We start from the raw sequence: 22,781 nt of genomic DNA on the forward strand, positions 1-22,781 counted from the left end.
ACACGAAAGACCATCACCTTGCCGTAACCCTCTCCGGGTTTCGAAGGGACTCGAGAATGCCCCTGAAACTCGAACTACGCACATCACCCGATCCATCGTCGCTTTGATCAACCGTGTCAGTTTATCCGGAAATCCGTTTTCGTGCATTAGCTGCCATAGCTGGTCCCGATCGATTGTATCATATGCGGCTTTGAAGTCGATGAATAGATGATGTGTGGGCACGTTGTATTCGCGGCATATCTGCAGTACTTGGCGAATGGCGAACACCTGGTCCGTGGTGGAGCGTTCGTCCATAAAACCCGCCTGGTACTGCCCCACGAATTCCCTTGCAATTGGTGCTAGTCGACGGCATAAAATTTGGGAGAGTACCTTGTAGGCGTTCAGTAATGTGATTGCACGGTAGTTGCTACAATCCAGCTTATCGCCCTTTTTGTAGATGGGACACACGACACCTTCCATCCACTCCTGCGGCAAAACTTCCTCCTCCCAAATCTTGGTAATGACCCAGTGCAGCGCTCTAGCCAGTGCCTCACCACCGTGTTTAAATAGCTCTCCTGGTAGTTGGTCAACTCCAGGGGCTTTGTTAATCTTCAGCCGGCCAATCTCCTCCTGGATTTCCTGAAGATTCGGAGCCGGTAGAATTATATCCTGCGCGCGTTCCCCCAGGTCCATCACCATACCGCCATCTTCGTCTGCTACATCGCCATTCAGGTGCTCTTCGTAGTGCTGCCACCACCTTTGGATCACCTCACGCTCGTTCGTAAGAAGGTTCCCGTTTATGTCCTTACACATATCGGGCTGTGGCACGTGGCCCTTACGTGAACGGTTCAACTTCTCATAGAACTTTCGTGTGTTATTAGCGAGGTACAGTTGCTCCGTCTCTTCACGGTCTCGATCTTCCTGCTGACGCTTTTTCCTCCGGAAAATCGAGTTTTGTCTGTTCCGCGCCTGTTTATATCATGCCTCGTTCGCCCTCGTGCGGTGTTGCAGCAATCTCGCCCATGCTGCATTCTTTTCTTATACTAACTGCTCATATTCGCCGTCATACCAGTCGTTTCTCTGATCCGGGGATCACCGTGCCAAGTGCAGCGGTTGCGGTGCTAAAAAAGGCGGATCGAATATCTCTCTAGTCATCTTCAAAAGACCTAGCTGCTCCTTCGTTGGGAGTGCCACTTCCAGCTGCTGCGCGTATTCTTGGGCTAGTCTACCGTCTTGTAGCCGCCCAATGTTAAGCCGCGGCGTCCGACTTCGACGCGTGTTGTACACCGTCGAGAGTTTTGGGCGCAGGCGTACTGCAACGAGGTAGTGGTCGGATTCAATATTCGCACTGCGGTAAGTGCGGACGTTCGTGATGTCGGAGAAGAATTTACCGTCGATTAGAACGTGGTCGATTTGGTTTTCCGTTTCTTGGTTAGGTGATCTCATATATGACATCTTCAATATTATATCGAAAAATTATCGAAAAAGCTGCTGTAGTTTTATCCTCGACTTAAGTTTAGCATTATTTTACACATCGGATTTGATAGCTATTGCAAGCACTAATCTATAAGATCTTTCAAGTCAACATTAGTCGATGTCGGTGGTTATCCGCCTGAAAATTAGATAAAAAGCGCATAGGAATGAACTCCTCGGGTTCTATTCAGTGTAAAACTGTCCTGTGCATTATATTGCTTTTGTTTCATTGGAATGTTGCAAATGAAACTACGCAACAACAATAAACGAAATTAGGCACCCTAATTACTCTCATATGCCTAATTTCGCGCACAAAGCGAAAGTCTAAATAAACACAAAATACATCAGACGAGTTAATACAATCCCATTGAATTCCACCACTTAATTGTATCTTGACAGATACGTATTTCGACCTTACTGTTGAGGTCGAAATACGTATCTGTCAAGATACAATTAAGTGGTGGAATTCAATGGGATTGTATTAACTCGTCTTATGACAAGTGAAGACATTCCACTAAAAAGCTCAAAATAATTTCCTTAACAAAATACATACAATTTCACACTTTTCAATAGTAATGACGAATAAACATATCCAACAGAGCATAATGGATACAAATATTTCCAAAAAGTAGCCAGTTTTGTACAGTAAAATCATTTGTTTACTTGGGTCATGTTCTTCGTCTCTGTGCTAAGCACAAGCAAATATGGCAGTCGATGGGAGGACCGAATTGAAATAATTTTATTTGGTGTACTAAACCAAGTTTGTTTTTCAAGTTCTTTCGTGAAAAACATTCAACAACAATGATATTTTGTAATCCTCAAGATTTTTCAATTTTGACTGGCACCTAAAAATTGAAAAAAATAAATGATTTTATAATGCGCGAAGTTAGGGCACATCACGGTAAAACAAAACTGTGCAAAGCATTTTGATATCAAGCGCTCCGAAGGTAAAATGTTTATTTGATTTGTAATTACAATGTTTATACAAATAAATGGGATGTTTTTCATTATTGCAGAAACTTAAATCGGGTTTGTTTTAAATTATTCTTGATTACCACTCCCTTAACCTCAATTTTTTGTTCATATAAATGTGGGGTTTTTTATAGTAGTAAAATTCTTCTTTATTGTTTCATTTTCTGTTCTACAATTATTTTTTACATGTACAGTGCTCGGCCGGCTTGGCCCTCCAACTTCAATTTTAAATTTTTATGTTTACATTGTTATTTAAGTGTTAATATGATATATCATGACAGCCTTTAGGAGGCGCTGGTGTGTTTTTTTAAATTTGATAACCTAACTACTATGTACACTAATATTTACAATAAGAAATTTGATAACCTAGATTGGAACTAGCGCCCTAATTGGAGCCTGATCCGAATGCAAGCAACGGACCCTAAACTTTTCTTTACACTCACCAAAGCGTTCATGTAAGGTTTTTATTCCGGCCAGACGCTGGACCTCGGCTGTTCTTGTCCTGTGGGGGGTTTTGAGGATCATCCTCAGGAATTTGTTTTGGACCCGTTGAAGTTTGAGGTGGTGGGTTTTAGCGCAGCTCTCCCAGACCGGCATGCCATATTCGATCACAGGGAGGATGATTTGCTTGTAGACAGCAAGCTTATTTTTCAGGGACAATGACGACCGGCGGTTGATCAAAGGGTACAGTAGTTTCAACAAGACGTTACACTTTGTCACCGTTTTGTCAACCTGTTGCCTGAAAATAAGCTTGCTGTCGAGGGTCAATCCAAGGTAGCCGGCCTCGTTGGCCCATTCCACGGTCGTGCCATTGAGGATGATTTTACAGTCCCCAGGCGGAACAAGTTTAGGGGATTTGGAGTGGGGGAAAATGATGACCTGGGTCTTCGCCGCGTTGATACAGATCTTCCAGCTCGTGAGGTACTCTGTCAGGGCATCCAGGCCTCGTTGGAGTTTTGCCACTAGCGCTCTGATCACTCTACCGTTGTAGACGATGGATGTGTCATCTGCGAACAGAGACAGAATGCCGCCTTCTGGAGGTTCTGGCATGTCGGAGGTGAACAGATTGAAAAGCAGAGGCCCGAGGATACTGCCCTGGGGAACGCCTGCGACGATGTTGTGCGCATTGGAACTCGCTCCGCTGATTGAGACCCGGAATGTCCTTGCCGACAGGTAATTGTTGATGATTTTCACCAGGTAGCTGGGAAGATTGTAGCGTTGTAGTTTGTACACCAGGCCATCATGCCATACATTGTCAAATGCCTTCTCGACATCGAGTAAGGCCATGGCGGATGTTTTCGAGACAAACTTGTTCCGTCTGAGGACGTTGGTAACTCAGGTCAGTTGGTGTACAGTTGACCGACCGCGTCGGAAACCAAACTGTTCCTCGAGCAAGATGTTGAGATTTTCGGCAGACTCAAGTAACCGATGATGAATAGCTTTTCGAATAGCTTGTATAACCCTGAGAGAAGGCTGATGGGTCGATAACTTTTGGGGAGGAAGGATCCTTCCAGGCTTCCGGATGGGGATGACTTTCGCTGACTTCCAGGACGATGGGAAGTAGCTAAGCCGGAGACACTGATTAAAGATCAGCGAGAGGTGCTCAAAGAACGGAGCACTCATGTGTTTGAGCTCGAGATTCAGGATGCTGTCGAAGCCTGGGGCCTTCATGTTCTTCGACGATTTGATATAGGCCGTCAATTCGTCAGCTGAGATCTCCAACTCCTCCGAGAAGTCGTTGGGAATCAAATGGATGTTGTTAGCATGCTCGTTGACGGCTGCTTCGTGTGGACTGACGATGTTCTGCCCAAGATTGTGTGAGCTGACGAAGTGACGACCTATTTCAGCGACCTTCTCTGCAGGAGTTATCAAGCGATCCTTAGAGCCATTATTGTCTAGTGGGATCAAAGGTGGAATGGGCTTGGATTTTAGAATTTTGGTCATTTTCCAGAACGGCTTAGCATAATCTGGGAGAGTGCGGATCTTATTCGAGAAGTCGTTATTTTTGAGGTCCACCATTCTGGCCTTGATAATTTTTGTGATTCGATTGCAGCGTGCCTTAAGATCAGGCAGTCCAGTACGCTGAAACTGCCTGCGAGTGACATTCCGCAATCGAATCAAATCTTTGGTGAGTGTATCGATGTTTAAGGAGTTGCTTACCTGCCGAGCCGTCGGTACGTGTTGCTCTCGGGCCGCCGTGATCGCCTCCTCGATAGCGCACAGCTGGCGGTCGATACTTTCCGGCGTCTCCGGACGCACCTCGTAGTCGACGGTGTTATCGACGCACTGCTGGAAACGCTGCCAGTTCACTCGGTGGTAGTTCCGCCGTAACTGCTGGTGCCGATTGACCGAGGAGCCCAGTTCCGCCACCACCGGATAGTGATCCGAACTGAGCTCCTGGTATACAACCGGCTGCGAGACGTGGTTTGTTACGTAGAGGTCGAGCGTTGCGTGGGCACCGGACCGACTCAGCCGAGTGGGGGAATCCGGGCTCAGGATCGTGTAGTGGCCTTCCTCCATGTCGTTGCTCCAGATGGTGCCGTTTCGATTGCCGCGACTGTTGCCCCAGGCTTGATGTTTGGCATTCAAGTCGCCGGCAATGATATACTGGCCTTGCCTCCGCGTCAGCTTGACGATGTCCTCCGAAGGGCAGCCGATGATCCATCGCCGGCTTTGGCTTGCGTTGGACAGTACGCCGCGATGAGCGCGATTGTGCCGACCGAAGTGGTGATTTCGACACCGATGGCCTCAATGACACTGAGCTGGAAACTTGGAAGCAGACGACAGTTGATGTTGTAGCGAAGAGCGATGGCCACACCACCTCCCCTGGTCGGCCGGTCGAGTCGCACGATGCGGAAGTCCGGGATGTTGATGTTCACCTCCGGTTTTAGGTGCGTTTCGGTGATGAGCGCCACGTCTATTTCCTTCTCCTCAAGGAAATCCTTCAGCTCGATTGTTTTGCTCTTTAGCGAGCAAGCGTTCCAGTTGACCAGGCCCACCCTAGCAGCCATTTTCAATGATGAACATGCCAAGTGTGAAGACCTGGTCGAATCGGGTTTTGCAGCCGCGCAGTCGAGTGGCAAGCTGCGCGAAGATCGGCATCAGTTGCTCCGGAGTGTACAGCGGGGCAGATTCTTCCGGTGGGACGGCTTCGTTCTCCGACTGCCGACGGAACCCAGGAGGAGGAAGCGGGGGCCATTCGCTGGTGGATGGTGCCGACGATGCTGGAGCTTGGACCGATGCAGCTGCCGCTGAATCACACGACGGGGAGCCGGGATAGCTGGAAAGTTCACCTCGTTGATTACAGAAACACGGTTCTTCTTCGGAATGGTCCTGGTGGAAGCCTTCTTCCGGATTTCCAGGAACTCGGCTCGCTTTGGGCAGCCCTTTGTGGTGGCCCGATGTTTGTCGCCACAGTTGGCGCATTTGGGATCGGCCACCTCCATTTTGTCGCACTCGTCAGTCGGATGGGGTTCGCCACACTTGTTGCAGCGCGGCTTCATGCGGCAGTTCCTGGTGCCGTGCCCGAAATTGAAGCAGTTGGTGCATTGCGTGACATCGCGGTGCACTGGCCGATATCGCTCCCAGTCAACGACGGTGTAATTTATAACGCCAACCAGCTTCAGGTCCTTCCAGGTAGTGGAACCGTGCTCCAGATGGATCAGGTAAAGCTGGTCGCGATATTTCCTCGCCTTGTCGTGACGAGCGATCTTGTGGACGGCTACTGGCTTCAGTCCGCAACTTTCAAGCTCTGCTTGGAGCTCTTCCTCCTTCATGTCGTGAAGTCCTCGCAGCAAGGCCTTGAGCGGCTTCGTGCCGGGGTGGTCATGAGTGTAGTACTCATACTTGTGGACCTCGAGGAACTCCACGACGGATTGATGATGGTCCCTGTTGGCCGGCATCACTTTCACGCCCTCGCTGCAGAGCCGAAAAGTACATTTCAGCCCTTAGCGATCAGCTGGCGAATTTTTGGTCGTAAATCCGGCGGATCGCCCTTCACAAACACGGGCGGGCACTTCTCCTTCCGCTCCGGTTGCACCTGCGGCAGCTGCGATTGCTGCTTCTTCCTCTTTTTCGGCGGATTGCCGGCGTCATCAAGCGGCAACGGCGAGAACACGTTGCTCTGCAAAAGCTGCTTGGAGGGGTTACCCGCGCCTCCAAGAGCAGTGCGCTTAGGCACTTTTCCAGCGACCGAATCGGCCACCGAGTCTCCCATGACGGGTCCGGGAGAAAATAACGCCAACGCGACAAGCGAAAACGTAAACAGCGAAAGAACGAGAAAAAACACTTCGAAAAAATGCGCGAGCAAAAAACACGTCCGTACGTGTTGCTGTCTCGAACTGGAATGATGTGGGGTTTTTACCCATTTTATTCAAAAATACCAAGAGTTTAAAATACCCATTTTGTGAAGTTTGCTGGGAGTACCCATTAATGAGTAAACGCGATATACTAATTAAATGAGTTATGCCGCTTTTCTTCAAAATGGGTACCAGAATACCCATTAATGGGTACACTCTGGCTTCCGTGCAGTAGCCTCTAGGTTGCGAAAGCCGACGGAGGTCCTTCGTAGCTTAGTTGGTTAAAGCACCAGTCTAGCGTACTGTAGGGTCATGGGTTCGAGTCCCATCTTCCACATAACGTACATATTCACATATGAGTTTTCATAACATTGTAAATTAACGTCCAAGTCGGGTGGTTTAATCCCCGGAAATAGGCAATTAACTTTGATTGAACTGAACCTGAGTTGCGTGCTCTTGCCTACGCAATGCGGTCGGGTCTGAGCTTGACGACCGACTGGCAAATAGCTTACACAACCTCACTTGATCAGTACAGTTGCTGATGAAGAATGTGTATAGCCGCCAGACATTCTAAATACTCACGCTCCTCTAATGTGAACGTGTACTATACACATGTGAAAGTATTGGCTTGAGAAATGGATTGCGAGTGATTTGGCTATATGCGTCCAATTTGGGAATCTCGAGCTCGTTCAGTAGCCGCTAGGTTGCGAAGGCCGACGGGGGTCCTTCGTAGCTTAGTTGGTTAAAGCACCAGTCTAGCGTACTGTAGGGTCATGGGTTCGAGTCCCATCGAAGGGAAAGTGGTTACCTCCAATACATTTTCCAAATCAATATCTTCCACATAACGTACATATTTACATATGAGTTTTCATAACATTGAAAATTAACGTCCAAGTCGGGTGGTTTAATCCCCGGAAATAGGCAATTAACTTTGATTGAACTGAAACTGTTGTTGGATTCGTTCGAGCGACGTTTGGATTTGCAGAAGCGGATGGGTCGTTTTGAGGAATTGATATCGAGCTAATAAAATTTTAAAACCATCTTTCTGAGCTTCTTTTGTTGATGGGAATTGGGAATATTATTCAAACGCTGTCAATGGGAAACTGCAAATTTAAAAAAAAAACTACTCCGGCACCAGATCTAACTACTGCCCACGATGTTCAAGTGGCCATCATAGGCTAGTCCATTGTCGGTCTATTTCCTATTAGGGGGAACGTAGGGACAGGTTCAGCCTTGCCAAACTAAGCTACCAGGTAGCTCCAACTGAACACCCAAAAAAGGTAGCTAGATAAGAGACAAATCTGCATTATGCGGGGGCTTTTTGTTGGCCCAGAAGATCCAAAGCTTAGGATGGCGGTCTTGCCCCACTTTCCACTATTCATTGAATTCGGTAACATTGGATAGCAAGTAACCGCAATGTTTTTTGAGATTGGCATACCTTTTTGTTTGCTGTCGGAAATTCCTCTGATAATCAGCCTCATAAGCGGTTCCAGTTTCAACTCCGACAGAACACCCGTGATAAGTTGATTTCCGATCCGGTGGACCACCATTGCGTTCAAAAGCTGAATGATGTTCCCGGTGACCTCGCGAAGCGTTGGTTCGTCGTAATGTTGGAACAAGTCACCATTCATAAGGTAAATCATGCCCCCAACAACAGCCTGGTAGGGGGATATCAGCTCACAAATTTCTTCCTTCTTATTGTTCATACAGCGCAGCAATAGATTAGACACCTCCGACACCATCAAGAGAGCAGATTTTTCCGGATGCAAAGGGACATTTGAAACGCAGCTGAAAGTTAGATTAATTATTATGTTATAGTATTGGCGGGTTTTATCAGTAATCAAAACTTACTTCATTAGTCGCTGCAGACAACACTTCTCTATTAGATGCTCTACCAGGTTCGGATTCAATTCTACCAAGCATGAGAAAATCATACTGTAGCTTTTGACCACATCGCAGGTCACCACCTGGATTCCTTGGAATTCTCCCAAATCCATTTCATCGCGAGTGGTGAAGTTCTGCAGCGATTCGAGAGATTGCTCGAAAAACCTATGCTTCTTCAACACCGTAAAAACCGTTTCCAAGGCATCCGTGTCATTTGAACCACCATTCATCTTATCACGCGGGACAACGTATTTGTGCAAAGGATCATCCTTGTCTCCTTTGTGCGATAATAAATTGATCAGCAGCCCTGCTGCGGATTCTTTGACCAAACTGGCCTCTTCCGGATCCAGGATCGTTCGAATACAACACGCGTGTATTCCACCAGGTAGGTAGGCGCACTCCTTAATGATCGAGTGGGCTCCGGAGAGGTATTTGGCCATTTTCGCGAGCACATTCCAAGCACACGACCGGATCAGAATACTCGTATGACTACATTGCACGGCGATCACTTTAAAGTGTTTAGATTTGAGATGAATTTCTCGCATTTGGTCTAACAGCAATGACATGATCATCAGACAATTTTTGACGATTGTCGAACCGGAATAGGTGATTAATCCAATCCGGGCGATATACGAGCACAGCTTGTTAATAACGTGATTAAGAAATTTGTTCTCGAATTCGATGAGATCGCTCAACGCGATCACCCTGACCAAACTAATCAGCGCGAGAACGTTTCCAATGTTGCACTTCTGGAGATCGTTATCCAAACGATTAGTTATTATTTCGAAAAGTTTGTTCAACAAGTTAAAATTGTGTTCCCGTTTGACCTTCATCTGAAATCCTTCTTCGTTGATCAACAAACTCGTCACATTGGAATTCTCACATGCTAAAGCGGCTTGCAGTACAATTTGAATGAAGTCAACGTTTTTCATGAACAATTCTTCGGAACACGTTTCCGATTTAAGAAGCTGAATGAAAACACTCGTTTGCTCAAACAGCAAAGTTACGATCCAAACCAGAACATTTTCGTACCCGATTTGTATCAAATCTCCCAGCAAACTAAACACATCGATCAGTAACTGTTCGTCCGCGGGTGTATTCGGTGGAGTCAGGATGAATTTCTTCAAATGTTTCACTATTGAATTGTGCATTATTTGCTCCTTCATTGGTAGGATGAGATTACTTTCCAAGCCAGACAGTCCGATGGACACTTCTGCATGTGACACAGCGGTGGCTATGGCTTTCAAACTGTTGCGGAAAATTTCATCTGTTTGAGATGTGCGAATCATGTTCAGATCTTGTTTGGTGAGATGCAGAGCACGATCGAACTCCAGCGAGCCATCATCTAACACGATCACTCCATCGTCTTCGTCATCCTGCTTCGGTGACACCAAATGAGGTGGGAGCACGTTGTAATCTATGAGCTGGACATCTTCTTTGCTGGAGTCTAATGTTTGTCGGGATCGTTTGGCGTTGATCAAGATGTTTTCGAAAGCATCAAACCATTGACATGCAAACGATAGCCGCAAGAACTGCCAAGCGACCTGGCGATAGCTTTGCAGGTGGTGAATGCTTTCTGCAGATTGGTTCATGCTTTCCATTCCATTAGCATTCAGTTGCTGCATTCGCGACGTGGCGCATTCTATTCCACATGATCTATTGAATCGTAGAATGCTGTTACCTTCCACCGATTCAGTCCTAACGGTTTCTACGTCCACAAAAATCTCTTCCAAGTAGCTTAACTCGTTGAATGGACTACACCTCCAATGGAATTCACACACAAACGGTATCCTCAGTTCTTGACAAATTGCCGGTACTGAAATAGTTTTACCACTTCCCAAAGTATACTCACTAAATAGCAACAGGTAGAGAAGGGAACAACAATCAGGTTTGAAAATTGGTAGATGATGAAAACTCAGCAGTGATCGCACGATCAAGTAGTACGCGTTCACATCATCCGCCAAAAACCTTCTAAATTCGGGTATAGTGAAACAAAGTTTCGTCAATATTCCTATAGCCGGCACCGCACTGTCCGGATAATCCAAAAAATGTTGCTCCCGCAAGGCATTATCCAAGGCTTGCATCACAAAAGCCCATCCGTTTGCCTTGTGGATTATCTCGCATAGAACAGGATCCTCGGCCATGGCATTCAACTGAACGAGCGCACTTCGCCTGATCCCAGGATCGGAATTTTCCTGCACCAAAGTGTCCAGCAGAGGCTTGACAGCGCTTACTTCGTACACATCCGCAGACAGGTGCTTGGCAACGTCGTACCGCGATTTCGTCAAACAAATAGCATTAGCCAACGTGTCACGGATGTGTTCGATATTGGGTGAGTACTGATGGGCATTCGGGGCCACGCTCATGAGGTACAGCACACGCGTAAGGGCCTCCTCGCGAATATCGGCATCGTTCTGAAAGAGGTAACGCAGATTTCCTCGGAGCAAGTCGGCCGCTGAGAGCTGAGAGTCGGGATGCAGCAGAGCGAATAGAGCCCGCGACAACGTGCAATGTCCTTTGAGTATGCCAGCCGTTTGAAGCAATGGCAGGACAGGGGCGATGATATCCAGTAGATCGTTCCATCGATCGAGGAGAAATGTCCGAGAGTTTAGCACAAACAAAAGAATGGTTTCTGCTTGTTGTTTGATCTGATAAAAAGGGAATTTAAAAATATTGGGTTTTGCATTAACAAACGAAGATAGGCAACTACTTACCTTCCTATTTGTGCTGCAGTATCCAAAGCATATGATTTCAATAAGAATTTCCACGGATAATGGTATTCCGAGCGAGGTAAGTTTATCATCTCCCAACCTGGCCATCCCTTTGCGGTGCGTTAGAATAGCACCTTCGTCTAGCGAGCTGATAAAATCCTTCATAACGACATTACACTGATCGTACGCAGCACTTGAAAAAGGCAAACGAAAACAATTGTTCAGAATAATTTATGTTGGCCTAATTATTCTCGTCTACCTTTTGATTCGCTCATCTGAGTGAGACAGCAAACGGAGTATCAATTTCTCAGCAGCATCCCGAAGTTTGTGATTGCCTTCGAAGCAATCGTGGCATCTGGAACGGGTTTAAGATGATTAATGCGTTTTACCTTTCCACAATTTCTGATCATACTAACTTCCCAACGGCTCGCACAAGCAGCTTCACCAGTGGTATCGAACGGTGCAGATGCAGAGAGTCGATGGCATGTAACCCGTTCATAACCAGTTCCTCATTGGACATGGCGGATGGTTGTCTCAGAATGGTCACAGCCGGTGCCAGAATCTCGTCAGCTCCGAGAAGAACCTGCAGCTTGCGCGTGTTACCCGACTTGAGAGCGAGTTCCAATACCGGTGCGTATATCGATGGATAGATGTGCTTCATCGGGTAATCCAGAGCTGCTATTTGCAGCTCATGGAGCCAATTTTGGTCTTCATCTTCGATGGCTCGCCTCTGGTTTGTGGAGTTTATTGTTTCGAATTCGGCCGGATTGTAGTGTGGTTTATGCGGGAAGCAAGTGTCGTTGGAGGCAGCCTGTTCTGAGGATTCCGGTGATTTGACGTCTTGTGACATTTGAAGAAAGCGCGACAAGATGCTTATTGTTACGAGGTATTTTGTCCTTGCAGCAAAGTTTTTGCTATTTGATTCCCATGTTTGTCGAAAATGTTTCGCCAAGTAACCCAGTTCGTGACGCAAATCATGCATGCAAAAATCTGGCAACGGTTGGATTTGTATCAGCTCAAGTAGTTCATGGAGCAAATTGAATATCTTGTTCGACACTTGAACATCGATGTCATCGGAAACTTCCTTCAAATAGCTTATTCCTAATTTGCAGAGTTCTTGGACAAAGGCCGGAACGGAGATTTGTACATTTTTGGCTGTTTCTTCTGTACTTTCTGAGGCCGGATCGTTGAAGGCGTACATACTGATCAACTGGAGAGACTTTAGGCGTTTTTGGATTGAGATTGTCAATCGATGGAACATCTCAATGGTTGTACTCAATCTTGCTCGCTTCGCTTCCAGCAATTGAAGCAAAGAATGAAAAACATAGGGCGGTTGCAAGAAAAATTCCGGGGGATAGTCGTTGATGGACCTAACAAGATAACTGAAAGCATGTTTGATAACTGTATCGGATTCACGCGGTTGCAAAGAATCGTTCAGATCTCTAAAAACCTTAGCATCGGAAGGCGGCGGAACTTCCCAGCACTTTGTGAAATAGTGCGGTCCTTTCGCATGAGTGTTTCCAAAACTTTGACGAGGAGAATCGGTAAGGTCTATGCTTTCAATGTTGAGGCTTGCCAAACTTTCAATTATACTTTCAGGATCATTTGATTTTTCTGTCATTTTCAAATCGTTCACCACATGGACTATATTGTCAACCAGCTCAACAAGTTCTGGTTTTGCTGCTACTAGATATTTAACTTTCCCCATTTCCGTAACCAATCGCTTCCCGGTGAAATGATTTACAATACTCAAGCCATGATGACTCTAGAAAAAAGAAACAAATGGATTACCAATTCTTAAAAGAAAAACTACAAGCATTTTAAAATACAAATGTAAATTGTCGTTCTGTATAGGGGAACAGACGGCTTTGGCAGGTTTTGTTCTATTATTGTCAGGGGGGTTTTTGTCGACCGAATTTCATGAAATTTGGCCACAATATTCTTTGATATGCAAAGAATGTTTAGGCCAAATTTGAGCATAATCAGTCATATAGAAAACCCCCCTGACAATAATAGAACAAAACCTGCCAAAGCCGTCATTCCCCCTAGTTTAAATGCTGGGTTTTGAAAAATTCAACATATTTTAAATCCATCCGCTCACACATGCATCGGAATGTAGTACTCACGGTAAGCAGCAGAGAGATCAGTTCCAGTGCTGTTGTTTCCTCACAAATAGGAACGTTTCCGAACCAGCGGATCAAGCTCTTTATCAACGAAGTTGGACGGAATTTTATATCCTGCTGTTCCCACAAGGCCCGTTTGATTTTGTTCTCAATGTCATGCAGTGCGCGAACGCGAATTTCCTGAATCTCGTGGGCTGTATAGGAAAGAAGTGCTTCTAGAAGAAATTTGTATGAACTCCTGAATTGTGTTTACTTACACAACTTTTCCAGCATTTCGTTATTAATTACCAAAGTCATTTTGGCATTAAATAACTATATTTAATAAACACTGCACTTATACTGAATTTAAATAAAATATAAAGTTGATCAGAATCCTGAAACTGAAACGACCGAAACGACCGTTGCGAAGAATAATGCGAAAATGTAAACTAAAAGTAAACGTCAAACCGCGGCTCGCGTTCGGATTAGGGGTCGTTAAAAAATCACGTCGAAGTGTTGAACACTTAAAAAACATCCCAATAGGCCTTTTCACGAGACATTTAAAAACAGTACACTGTAAACTCGACAATACCCATTAAAGAGTTGAAAAGACCCATTTTTTCTTGATATATGGAGCTGTCAAAATAAAGGGTACTTTCAAATTTTTGATAATGTGTATTTTTACCTCATTTGGAAGTTACAATATTTTATCCATTAATGGGTGAAAATTTACTTGAGGATTTTTGTGACAACCAATCGAGTGGAAAACCGGACAAGCTGAACGAGCTGACGAGATTTCGTGTGAATTAAATGTAAGTTTTATTTTTATTTGTTGCGTTATTTTAGTTTGTTGCGTTATTAAATCAATTAATTCATTTGGTATTGCAGCTAACGGCGTTTCAATTTTTTTCGCTGAATGAGAGAAACCATCACCGGACAGGATGGGATTCCGCCACTACAAATGATGAGGCCGCACAGGTTCGGTTTCGCGATGAAGTCCAAATCTACCGCACACCTATGAACCGCTGGATCCGGTGATGAAAAAGAAGCCTGTTTGGTGGGATTTTTGCTTCCCGGAAAGTATATGATTGGAAATGGTGAACGTGCTACACCGGCCAACAATACTGTTTGTCAGGACGAATATCCGCCTCTATTGGATCTACAGACAGAAAAGGAACTGCCTCATGTATATTCTAATGCCATTTAGACTTTTAATAAACGTTACGATTATATTCCTCATGAATAATTTCTTTTATTATGCGATTGATGGAATTGAATATTAATTTCTGAATTCTGCTGTTTCTGAAAACAATAAGGGGTAAATTTTACACATTATCCAAGAAAGCTGTTGTTCAATAGTGGGTAAAAATCACGCGTTAATTTGACGTACAGACGGTTTACTCATTAATGAGTAAACGACGTTTACTCTTTTAATGAGTTGAACTATTTAACTTCATAATGGGTACTTTTTTACCCATTAAAGAGTACTTTGGTGGCACAGTGTATAATGACACTTGTTTACACTGTAAACTCGACAATACCCATTAAAGAGTTGAAAAGACCCATTTTTTCTTGATATATGGAGCTGTCAAAATAAAGGGTACTTTCAAATTTTTGATAATGTGTATTTTTACCTCATTTGGAAGTTACAATATTTTATCCATTAATGGGTGAAAATTTACTTGAGGATTTTTGTGACAACCAATCGAGTGGAAAACCGGACAAGCTGAACGAGCTGACGAGATTTCGTGTGAATTAAATGTAAGTTTTATTTTTATTTGTTGCGTTATTTTAGTTTGTTGCGTTATTAAATCAATTAATTCATTTGGTATTGCAGCTAACGGCGTTTCAATTTTTTTCGCTGAATGAGAGAAACCATCACCGGACAGGATGGGATTCCGCCACTACAAATGATGAGGCCGCACAGGTTCGGTTTCGCGATGATGAAGTCCAAATCTACCGCACACCTATGAACCGCTGGATCCGGTGATGAAAAAGAAGCCTGTTTGGTGGGATTTTGCTTCCCGGAAAGTATATGATTGGAAATGGTGAACGTGCTACACCGGCCAACAATACTGTTTGTCAGGACGAATATCCGCCTCTATTGGATCTACAGACAGAAAAGGAACTGCCTCATGTATATTCTAATGCCATTTAGACTTTTAATAAACGTTACGATTATATTCCTCATGAATAATTTCTTTTATTATGCGATTGATGGAATTGAATATTAATTTCTGAATTCTGCTGTTTCTGAAAACAATAAAATTAAATTTTACACATTATCCAAGAAAGCTGTTGTTCAATAGTGGGTAAAATCACGCGTTAATTTGACGTACAGACGGTTTACTCATTAATGAGTAAACGACGTTTACTCTTTTAATGAGTTGAACTATTTAACTTCATAATGGGTACTTTTTTACCCATTAAAGAGTACTTTGGTGGCACAGTGTATGTTATTATGTGAATATTTCTCGCGTAACATATGATTACGGCTTATAAACCAAAACCATGATTTTTGATTTTCTGGCACGATTGCTTTGTAAATTATTCTTCATGCTACAGTCAACTTTCGCTCGTTGGGCTAAACTCGTAGCCCATCTAGTGAAAGACTTTCGTTAGTTGGGCTGAGATTTCATCTGTCAAATCAGCGAATACAATAGAAAGTCAGAGCTGCCAACTGCGGAAAAGAAAAAAAAATCGTTGTTGTCATTATTGACGTCCACCTTCGTTTTAAGTTGGCTACAGCCCAACTAACGGCTGCCCAACTAAATCGTAGCCCATCTAAAAATAACCCAACGAATGAAATTTGACTGTAGTTAAAACTCCGTACTTGATATCTCTTAAGAAACACATTGATGGCTATTTTGAGTGAACGTTGATGAACGTTGAAAAAGTTGATGAACCAAGTCCGTGGGTTTCTCCCATGGTCGTTGTTGTCAAAGATAATGGAGAAGTCCGTCTATGCGTAGATATTGTGCTTCCAGTTGAAAACCGAAGTGAGCTCTCGCGACGATTGAGTTTTTCCTTATTTCCTGATGTCGCAACTGCATCGCGACTAGTGCGCATCTATGCCACCGCCGTGCGCCATGATGCGCACTAGTCGCGACGTAGTTGCGACAAAAGGAAACGGGAGAAAACACGATTGTCGCGAGAGCTCACTTCGGTTTTCAACTGGAAGTACAATATGCGGCGCGCTAATACCGCAATTAGAAGAGAATATCATATGATTCCCACCCTTGACGATCTGCTTACCAGGTAAGTTAGCTATGAATCTAAAAGGAAAAGTTTTCCAGTCCTTTTTCTGATAGGTTTGCCGGGTGCAAATGGTTTTCCAAACTTGACATAAAAGATGCATACCATCAGGTAGAACTTGACGAGTCAAGCCGGCATATTACAACGTTTATCACACATGTGGGCATGTTTCGATACACCAGATTAATGTTCGGTGTGTGCAGCGCTCCTGAACAGTTTCAACGCATTGTCGAACAACTCTTATGCGATTGTCCTTTAGCTCATAACTATCAAGACGACATCATTCTCGCAGCGAAGACAGAAGAAGAGCATGATCAAGCACTGAAGACAGTGTTGTCCAAATTAGAGGAGCATAACGTCGTGCTAAACCACAAAAAGTGCCAATTCAAGGTAAAAGAAACTATGTGGGCCACAACATCTCTCGAGAAGGCGTCAAGGCAAACGAGGTTAAAATCAAAGCAATTCAACAGTTCAGGCCACCAAAAACCGCTGAAGATATCCGGAGTTTTTTGGGGCTTGTCGGGTACGTAGGTCGATTCATCCCGGATCTGGCTACAAAGACATTTGAGCTTAGGCAATTGATGACGAGTAGTGAGTTTGAGTGGACGCCAAGACATACAAAGGCTTTCAACACTCTGAAAAACACGTTGTGCAGTGTTCCAGTACTACACACTGAGTTTTTATTTCTGCAGCTCGGCAAAAATCCGCACAGCCGTGCGCCAGCAAAATAAAAAACTGATATTTCAGCAAAAATGACGTTTGTTAGCTGATTTTCGGCAAAATATTTGCTGATTAAAAGCAATTTTGACAGAAATCTCGGCAAAAAACATGTTTGCTGGGGCACGGCTGTGCGAATCTCGGTAAAAGTTCAACATTTTGCTGAGATCCCGGTAAAAAAAATTAAGTGTGTAGGTTATTTTCACAACGATAAACGAACCAGGGTAATTGCAGACGCCTCCCCGGTGGGCCTTGGCGCAGTTCTAGTGCAGTTCAACGACGACCTCGAAAACGAGCCGGTGGTGATATCTTACGCAAGCAAATCACTATCACCAACAGAGCGACGATATTGTCAGACAGAGAAGGAAGCACTAGCGATCGTGTGGAGTATCGAGAAGTTTCAACTATACCTACTGGGTCGAGAATTCGAATTGGAAACGGACCACCAGGCATGGGAAAAATCAAATTTTCAAATAATCGAGGATGAGCAACACTCTCATGCGATCACAAATCCAAATTATCAATTGATAAAAACTCGCTAGCGAGTGAGAATCGTTCGACAATTGTATCTCGATTTAAGCACTTACCGTTACTTTTTGAACTTATTTCTCTACCTAACAATAAAACACAATGCCAAGCATCAGAATGACCTTCATTGTTGACATTAAATTTGTATTGGAAAGGTTTAAATTTAATTGATAATTTTGTGTTTATTATCAATTGATTCCAAAATTTGAAAAGTTATCGCCAAGGAAAACTCGCCTACTTTTCACACCTGAGATGTTATCAAATGATAACTCCAATCATTATCATGTGAGAATGATTCAACACAACCCTGCGGACCACAGGCCCTTGACAATGATCTTCAAAGCTTCTTCTCAACCATCAGGTCGTATCGAACGCTGGGTACTTCGACTCCAACTATTCAAATTCCGTGTAATATATCGACCTGGAAAAGAAAACATCGCCGATTCGTTACCAAGATTATTCCAATCTGAGGAAATAACGGAAGTGGATCAAGTAGATGACCTTCTGTATATTCATGCCATTAATGAATCCGTCGCAATTGACGTGTCAGAAATCAAAGCAGCTTTGGACTCTGACCCAGCGTTACAGCTAGTGAAAGAAGCTATAACATCTGGTATATGGAACACAGATGCGATGCTGGAAGGTGCGAAAGATTATATCTCGAGCAACATATGATTACGGCCGAAAAACCAACAATGCTGAACCGAGAAAAATGAGGTTCAAGTTTTCTATGACTAATTTAATTCATTTATTGAATTTGAAACTCATTTCATGGCCAAAACCATGTCAATACTATACGTAAATGGTTATATTATAACAGCAGATTAAGATTAATTGAAAAACCATTCGAAATCTACAAAATTTCAGCTAAACAAAAATTGCGCTGTTTACTCGCATTACCGGCAACACGTCTGGTTTTAAGCCGTTTGCTCAAAGCTAGTAACATCATCGGATTTGTTAAGATTTGTTAGCCAGAGTAGTTCTGCTATGCGATATATCAAAAACCTAGTAAGAATATACATTTTGAAATAACTTGAAGTTAGTTTTCTAAATAAACAATATAAAGTGAACGGCCTAAAAACCAAAGCAAACATTCCGCATGGTAGTTAAGGGCGCCAACAAAGGACTTAAAAACCACTATGGTGCAAATGGTTCATGAGACGTTCACTCAAAATAGCAATAAATGTGTTTCTTAAGAGATATTAAGTACGGAGTTTTACCTACGATAAAGAATAATTTACAAAGCAATCGTTTATGCTAGAAAATGAAAAATCATGGTTTTGGTTTATAAGCCGTAATCATATGTTACGCGAGATATACCATTTCAAAAAGACTTGGCTCTGCTTGAAGATAACATTATTCGTGGATGTAGGTTAGTAATTCCACGCAGTTTGTGGCCCAGGATGCTGCAATTAGCCCACGAAGGACACCCTGGAGAAACGGGAATGATCACACGACTGCGGGACAGAGTATGGTGGCCCGGCATGGACAAAGAAGCAAGGAAAACTGTAAGAGAATGCGAAGGATGCCGTTTAGTCAGCCGTCCCTCAGCTCCCGAGCCAATGACCCGACGACAAATGCCCGATGAACCATGGATCGATGTCGCAATGGATTTCCTGGGTCCACTTCCATCTGGCAACTACTTGCTAGTGATTGTGGACTATTTCAGTCGTTACAAAGAGGTATGTATCATGCGTAAAATCACCTCGGAGGATACTATCAAGAACATAGAACCCATATTTGTGCGGCTGGGCTATCCACGAACGTTAACGTTGGACAACGGAAGGCAATTCATCAGTTCTGAATTTGACAATTACTGTCGTGCCAGAAATATACAGCTAAATCACACCGCACCGTACTGGCCTCAGGCGAACGGTGAAGTAGAGCGACAGAATAGCTCGCTGTTAAAGCGCCTCAAAATTAGTCATGCTTTAAATCGTGATTGGAAAACCGATCTCCTCGATTACCTCATGATGTACAACACCACGCCACATTGTACGACGGGAAAGACGCCAACCGAACTTCTGAAAGGAAAAACTATTCGATCAAAAATTCCTTCAATAAGCGACATTGAAACAATGTCAAACATACACGGAGAAGCGCAAGACAGAGACACAGTAAGGAAGCACCAAGGAAAAATCTATGAAGATCGAAGACGCCATGCTCGGTCATCAGAAATCAAAGAAGGAGATTGTGTATTACTACAAAACCTCCTCTCAAGTCATAAACTGTCGACAACCTTCAATCCAGTGGAATATACTGTAACAGAGAGAAGAGGTAATCGTATCAAGGTAATAGATCCAATTTCAGGTAACAGGTATGAGCGCAACTTGGCTCATGTGAAGAAGGTGGACAAATCCGATACCTTATTGCCATCAACAATGGATCCGGTCCCGATGGCACCATCTTCGTTGATCGTGTCTCCAGCAACAACACCTGGACCAAGCCGCGTTCCAATCGCTTCGACTCTAATGACAGTATCCCCTGTTCACAGGCCATCTAGGTGTATAACAAAACCGTCGTGGCAAAAGGACTATATCACACAAATTACGACGGACAAATCCCCGTAAAGAAAGGGAGATGTGGTAGTAGGCTACGATAGAGTTTAGTTTTAAGATTCGGGCTGTCAAGTAAAGACGTTCCCATAGATTGTACCCAGTTATCCTAAGTTATAGAAATATAAACCCATACAAGAAGTCTGCATGTAATTATTAAATAGTTGTACAATTACCACAGCAATGAAATGAGTTTCTACTTCAATAAATGAATTAAATTAGTCATAGAAAATTTGAACCTCATTTTTCTCGGTTCAGCCTTGTTGGTTTTTCGGCCCTAATCATATGTTGTTCGAGATTTGTTGATGGATTTAGGTGAAAAAGTATTCGTATGTGGTTGAAAATCAATTAAACATGTTTATAGTGAATTGTGTTTAGTGTCTTTAAAAAACAGCTGATTTTATTTATTGTCAATTGACAGTTCTTCTGTGAAAGAGACATCTTCGGGTTTGCGGGCCTGTTCAGCGGTTGTAAAAAAGTGCAGTTTTGGCCGAGGTCTACATTGGAATACGACGATAACATTGGAATACTCTATACGCTTAGAGCATCATTATCGGTCGCGAGCATTTTAATCACCCGCTCAGCGCTTTCATTTTAGTTTCGTCACTCGTTTCCGTATCGGTCACTATTTTCGGCTCTCAATTTTGTTGCTGTATTCCGTACCGGTGACGTTTGACAGTTGACAGTTCATTAAATAGCAGCGCTCTTAGGGCCCATTCACAAATTACATAACGCTTTAGGGGGTGGGAGGGTGTCTGTCCCAGCGTTACGGCCCATACAAATTTTAGAACCCTTCCATACAAAACACGTTACGAGGAGGTGGGTGGGGGTTGAAAATGGTCTATTTTAGCGTTATGTAATTTGTGAATGAACCCTTATCGCGCTACCAAATTTGGTCACCTGTCAGTCGCGCTACTGTTATAGCAGCGCGTTTAGTAGCGACCGGTAAAGTATCAAGTAATGATATTGCGCTGCCAAACGGCTTAAACTCACCACCGGTAATCTTGCTCTTATGAATTTCTATAGTCCAGTTCGCTGAGTTTTGTTGTTTTGCTGAATATTGTGGTCAAATTTCATAAAATCCCAAATTTCAACAAAACTCCCCTGACAATAATAGAACAAAACCTGCCAAAGCTGTCATTTCCCTGTCGCCACAAACTGATACAAAACTGATCAGATGCGGAGACATGCTTGATTCCTTGGACACATCGGTGTCGAATATGTATTTTACTTGTTTGGCAAAAAAATCTAAAAAGGTTATTGTATAGAACAGTTTCAAACGAGAACCAAGGATATTATTTCCTCTTTGTTTGTCATTCTGACAGCATCTTTGACAGTATGCTACACGAAAATATCTTTAAATATCCGTTTCCAAGCATTTTTAATCTCAGAAAAGACAGTCCAATTTAAGTTAATTTAAGCTATTTTCATCTAAGACAGTGAAAGTAATGTTCGGAAAAAATATTCTACAAAATCCGATGAAAAGAATAGGATTTTTTTTGAGAATAGGGCACTGCACGGAAACATCTCTTTCTCTTTCGTTCCTTATAACTTTTGACGTTTACTGGCCTTGTTGTTTTCTAATTTCTATGCAGCGAGAAAGAGACAAAGCAGTCCGTGCAGTGCCCTATTGTCTTGTGTCGTGCCCCTTGAATCGAAAATGACCCAACCGTTCCTCCGCTCGTCTATATGGAACATATAGGGTCTGTCTCATTTGGAGAATTAAACTTAAAAGTGACATTTCAATAATTATCAAATAACCCAAAGAAGAATTTGTGTATCTTGGAACATTAGTGACGTGCGATAATGATGTTACCCGCGAGGTGAAAAGGCGTATTGCAGCTGCAAATAGGGCTTATTACGGACTTCGTAACCAGCTTAAGTCCCGTAGTCTGCAAACGAAAACAAAACTCGCGCTGTATACTACTCTGATTCTTCCGGTGGCTTTATACGGCCATGAGACATGGACGTTAAAGGAGGCTGATCGGAGAGCTCTCGGAGTGTTTGAGCGTAAGGTGCTGCGGACAATACTCGGCGGTAAATAGGAGAACGATATCTGGCGGCGTCGCATGAATCACGAATTGTACCAGGTGTATAAAGGGCTGGATATTATTAAGCTTATACAACACGGCAGACTACGGTGGGCTGGTCACGTTGTTCGTATGCCGGAAGAACGACAAGCGAAGATAATATTTAGTAGAGAACCCGGAAGAGGCCGCAGGCTTCGTGGAAGGCCGCGTACACGATGGCTTTTGCAGTTGAAGAGGACCTGAGGGCGCTCAATGTTCAGGGCGACTGGAAGCGATT

At 43.7% G+C, this 22,781-nt stretch overlaps 2 protein-coding genes across 2 annotated transcripts in view; one reads left to right on the forward strand and one right to left on the reverse strand.

Annotated features, from left to right (window-relative positions):
* Nucleotides 1–13,858, reverse strand: part of LOC134224861 (protein rotatin homolog) — a 21,965-nt gene extending 8,107 nt beyond the window's left edge. Inside the window, exons 1-7 of the mRNA XM_062704499.1 lie at nt 13,698–13,858; nt 13,444–13,634; nt 11,734–13,082; nt 11,577–11,672; nt 11,321–11,510; nt 8,574–11,254; nt 8,161–8,510 (exon numbers count right to left, since the gene is read on the reverse strand). Coding sequence (XP_062560483.1) covers nt 8,161–8,510; nt 8,574–11,254; nt 11,321–11,510; nt 11,577–11,672; nt 11,734–13,082; nt 13,444–13,634; nt 13,698–13,737 — 4,897 coding nt within the window. The 5' untranslated portion in view covers nt 13,738–13,858. The remainder of the gene's footprint in view (nt 1–8,160; nt 8,511–8,573; nt 11,255–11,320; nt 11,511–11,576; nt 11,673–11,733; nt 13,083–13,443; nt 13,635–13,697) is intronic.
* Nucleotides 13,859–19,321: 5,463 nt separating this feature from the next.
* On the forward strand, nt 19,322–20,597 carry LOC134220352 (uncharacterized protein K02A2.6-like). The gene is made up of 2 exons (XM_062699385.1): nt 19,322–20,210; nt 20,414–20,597. Exons 1-2 carry the CDS (start codon nt 19,323–19,325, stop codon nt 20,420–20,422), a joined length of 897 nt encoding a protein of 298 aa, XP_062555369.1. The 5' UTR covers nt 19,322; the 3' UTR covers nt 20,423–20,597.
* The last annotated feature ends 2,184 nt before the right edge of the window (nt 20,598–22,781 follow it).

This window comes from Armigeres subalbatus, chromosome 3 (assembly GCF_024139115.2).
Source record: "Armigeres subalbatus isolate Guangzhou_Male chromosome 3, GZ_Asu_2, whole genome shotgun sequence".
In the NCBI taxonomy this organism is placed as follows: Eukaryota; Metazoa; Arthropoda; class Insecta; order Diptera; family Culicidae; genus Armigeres; species Armigeres subalbatus.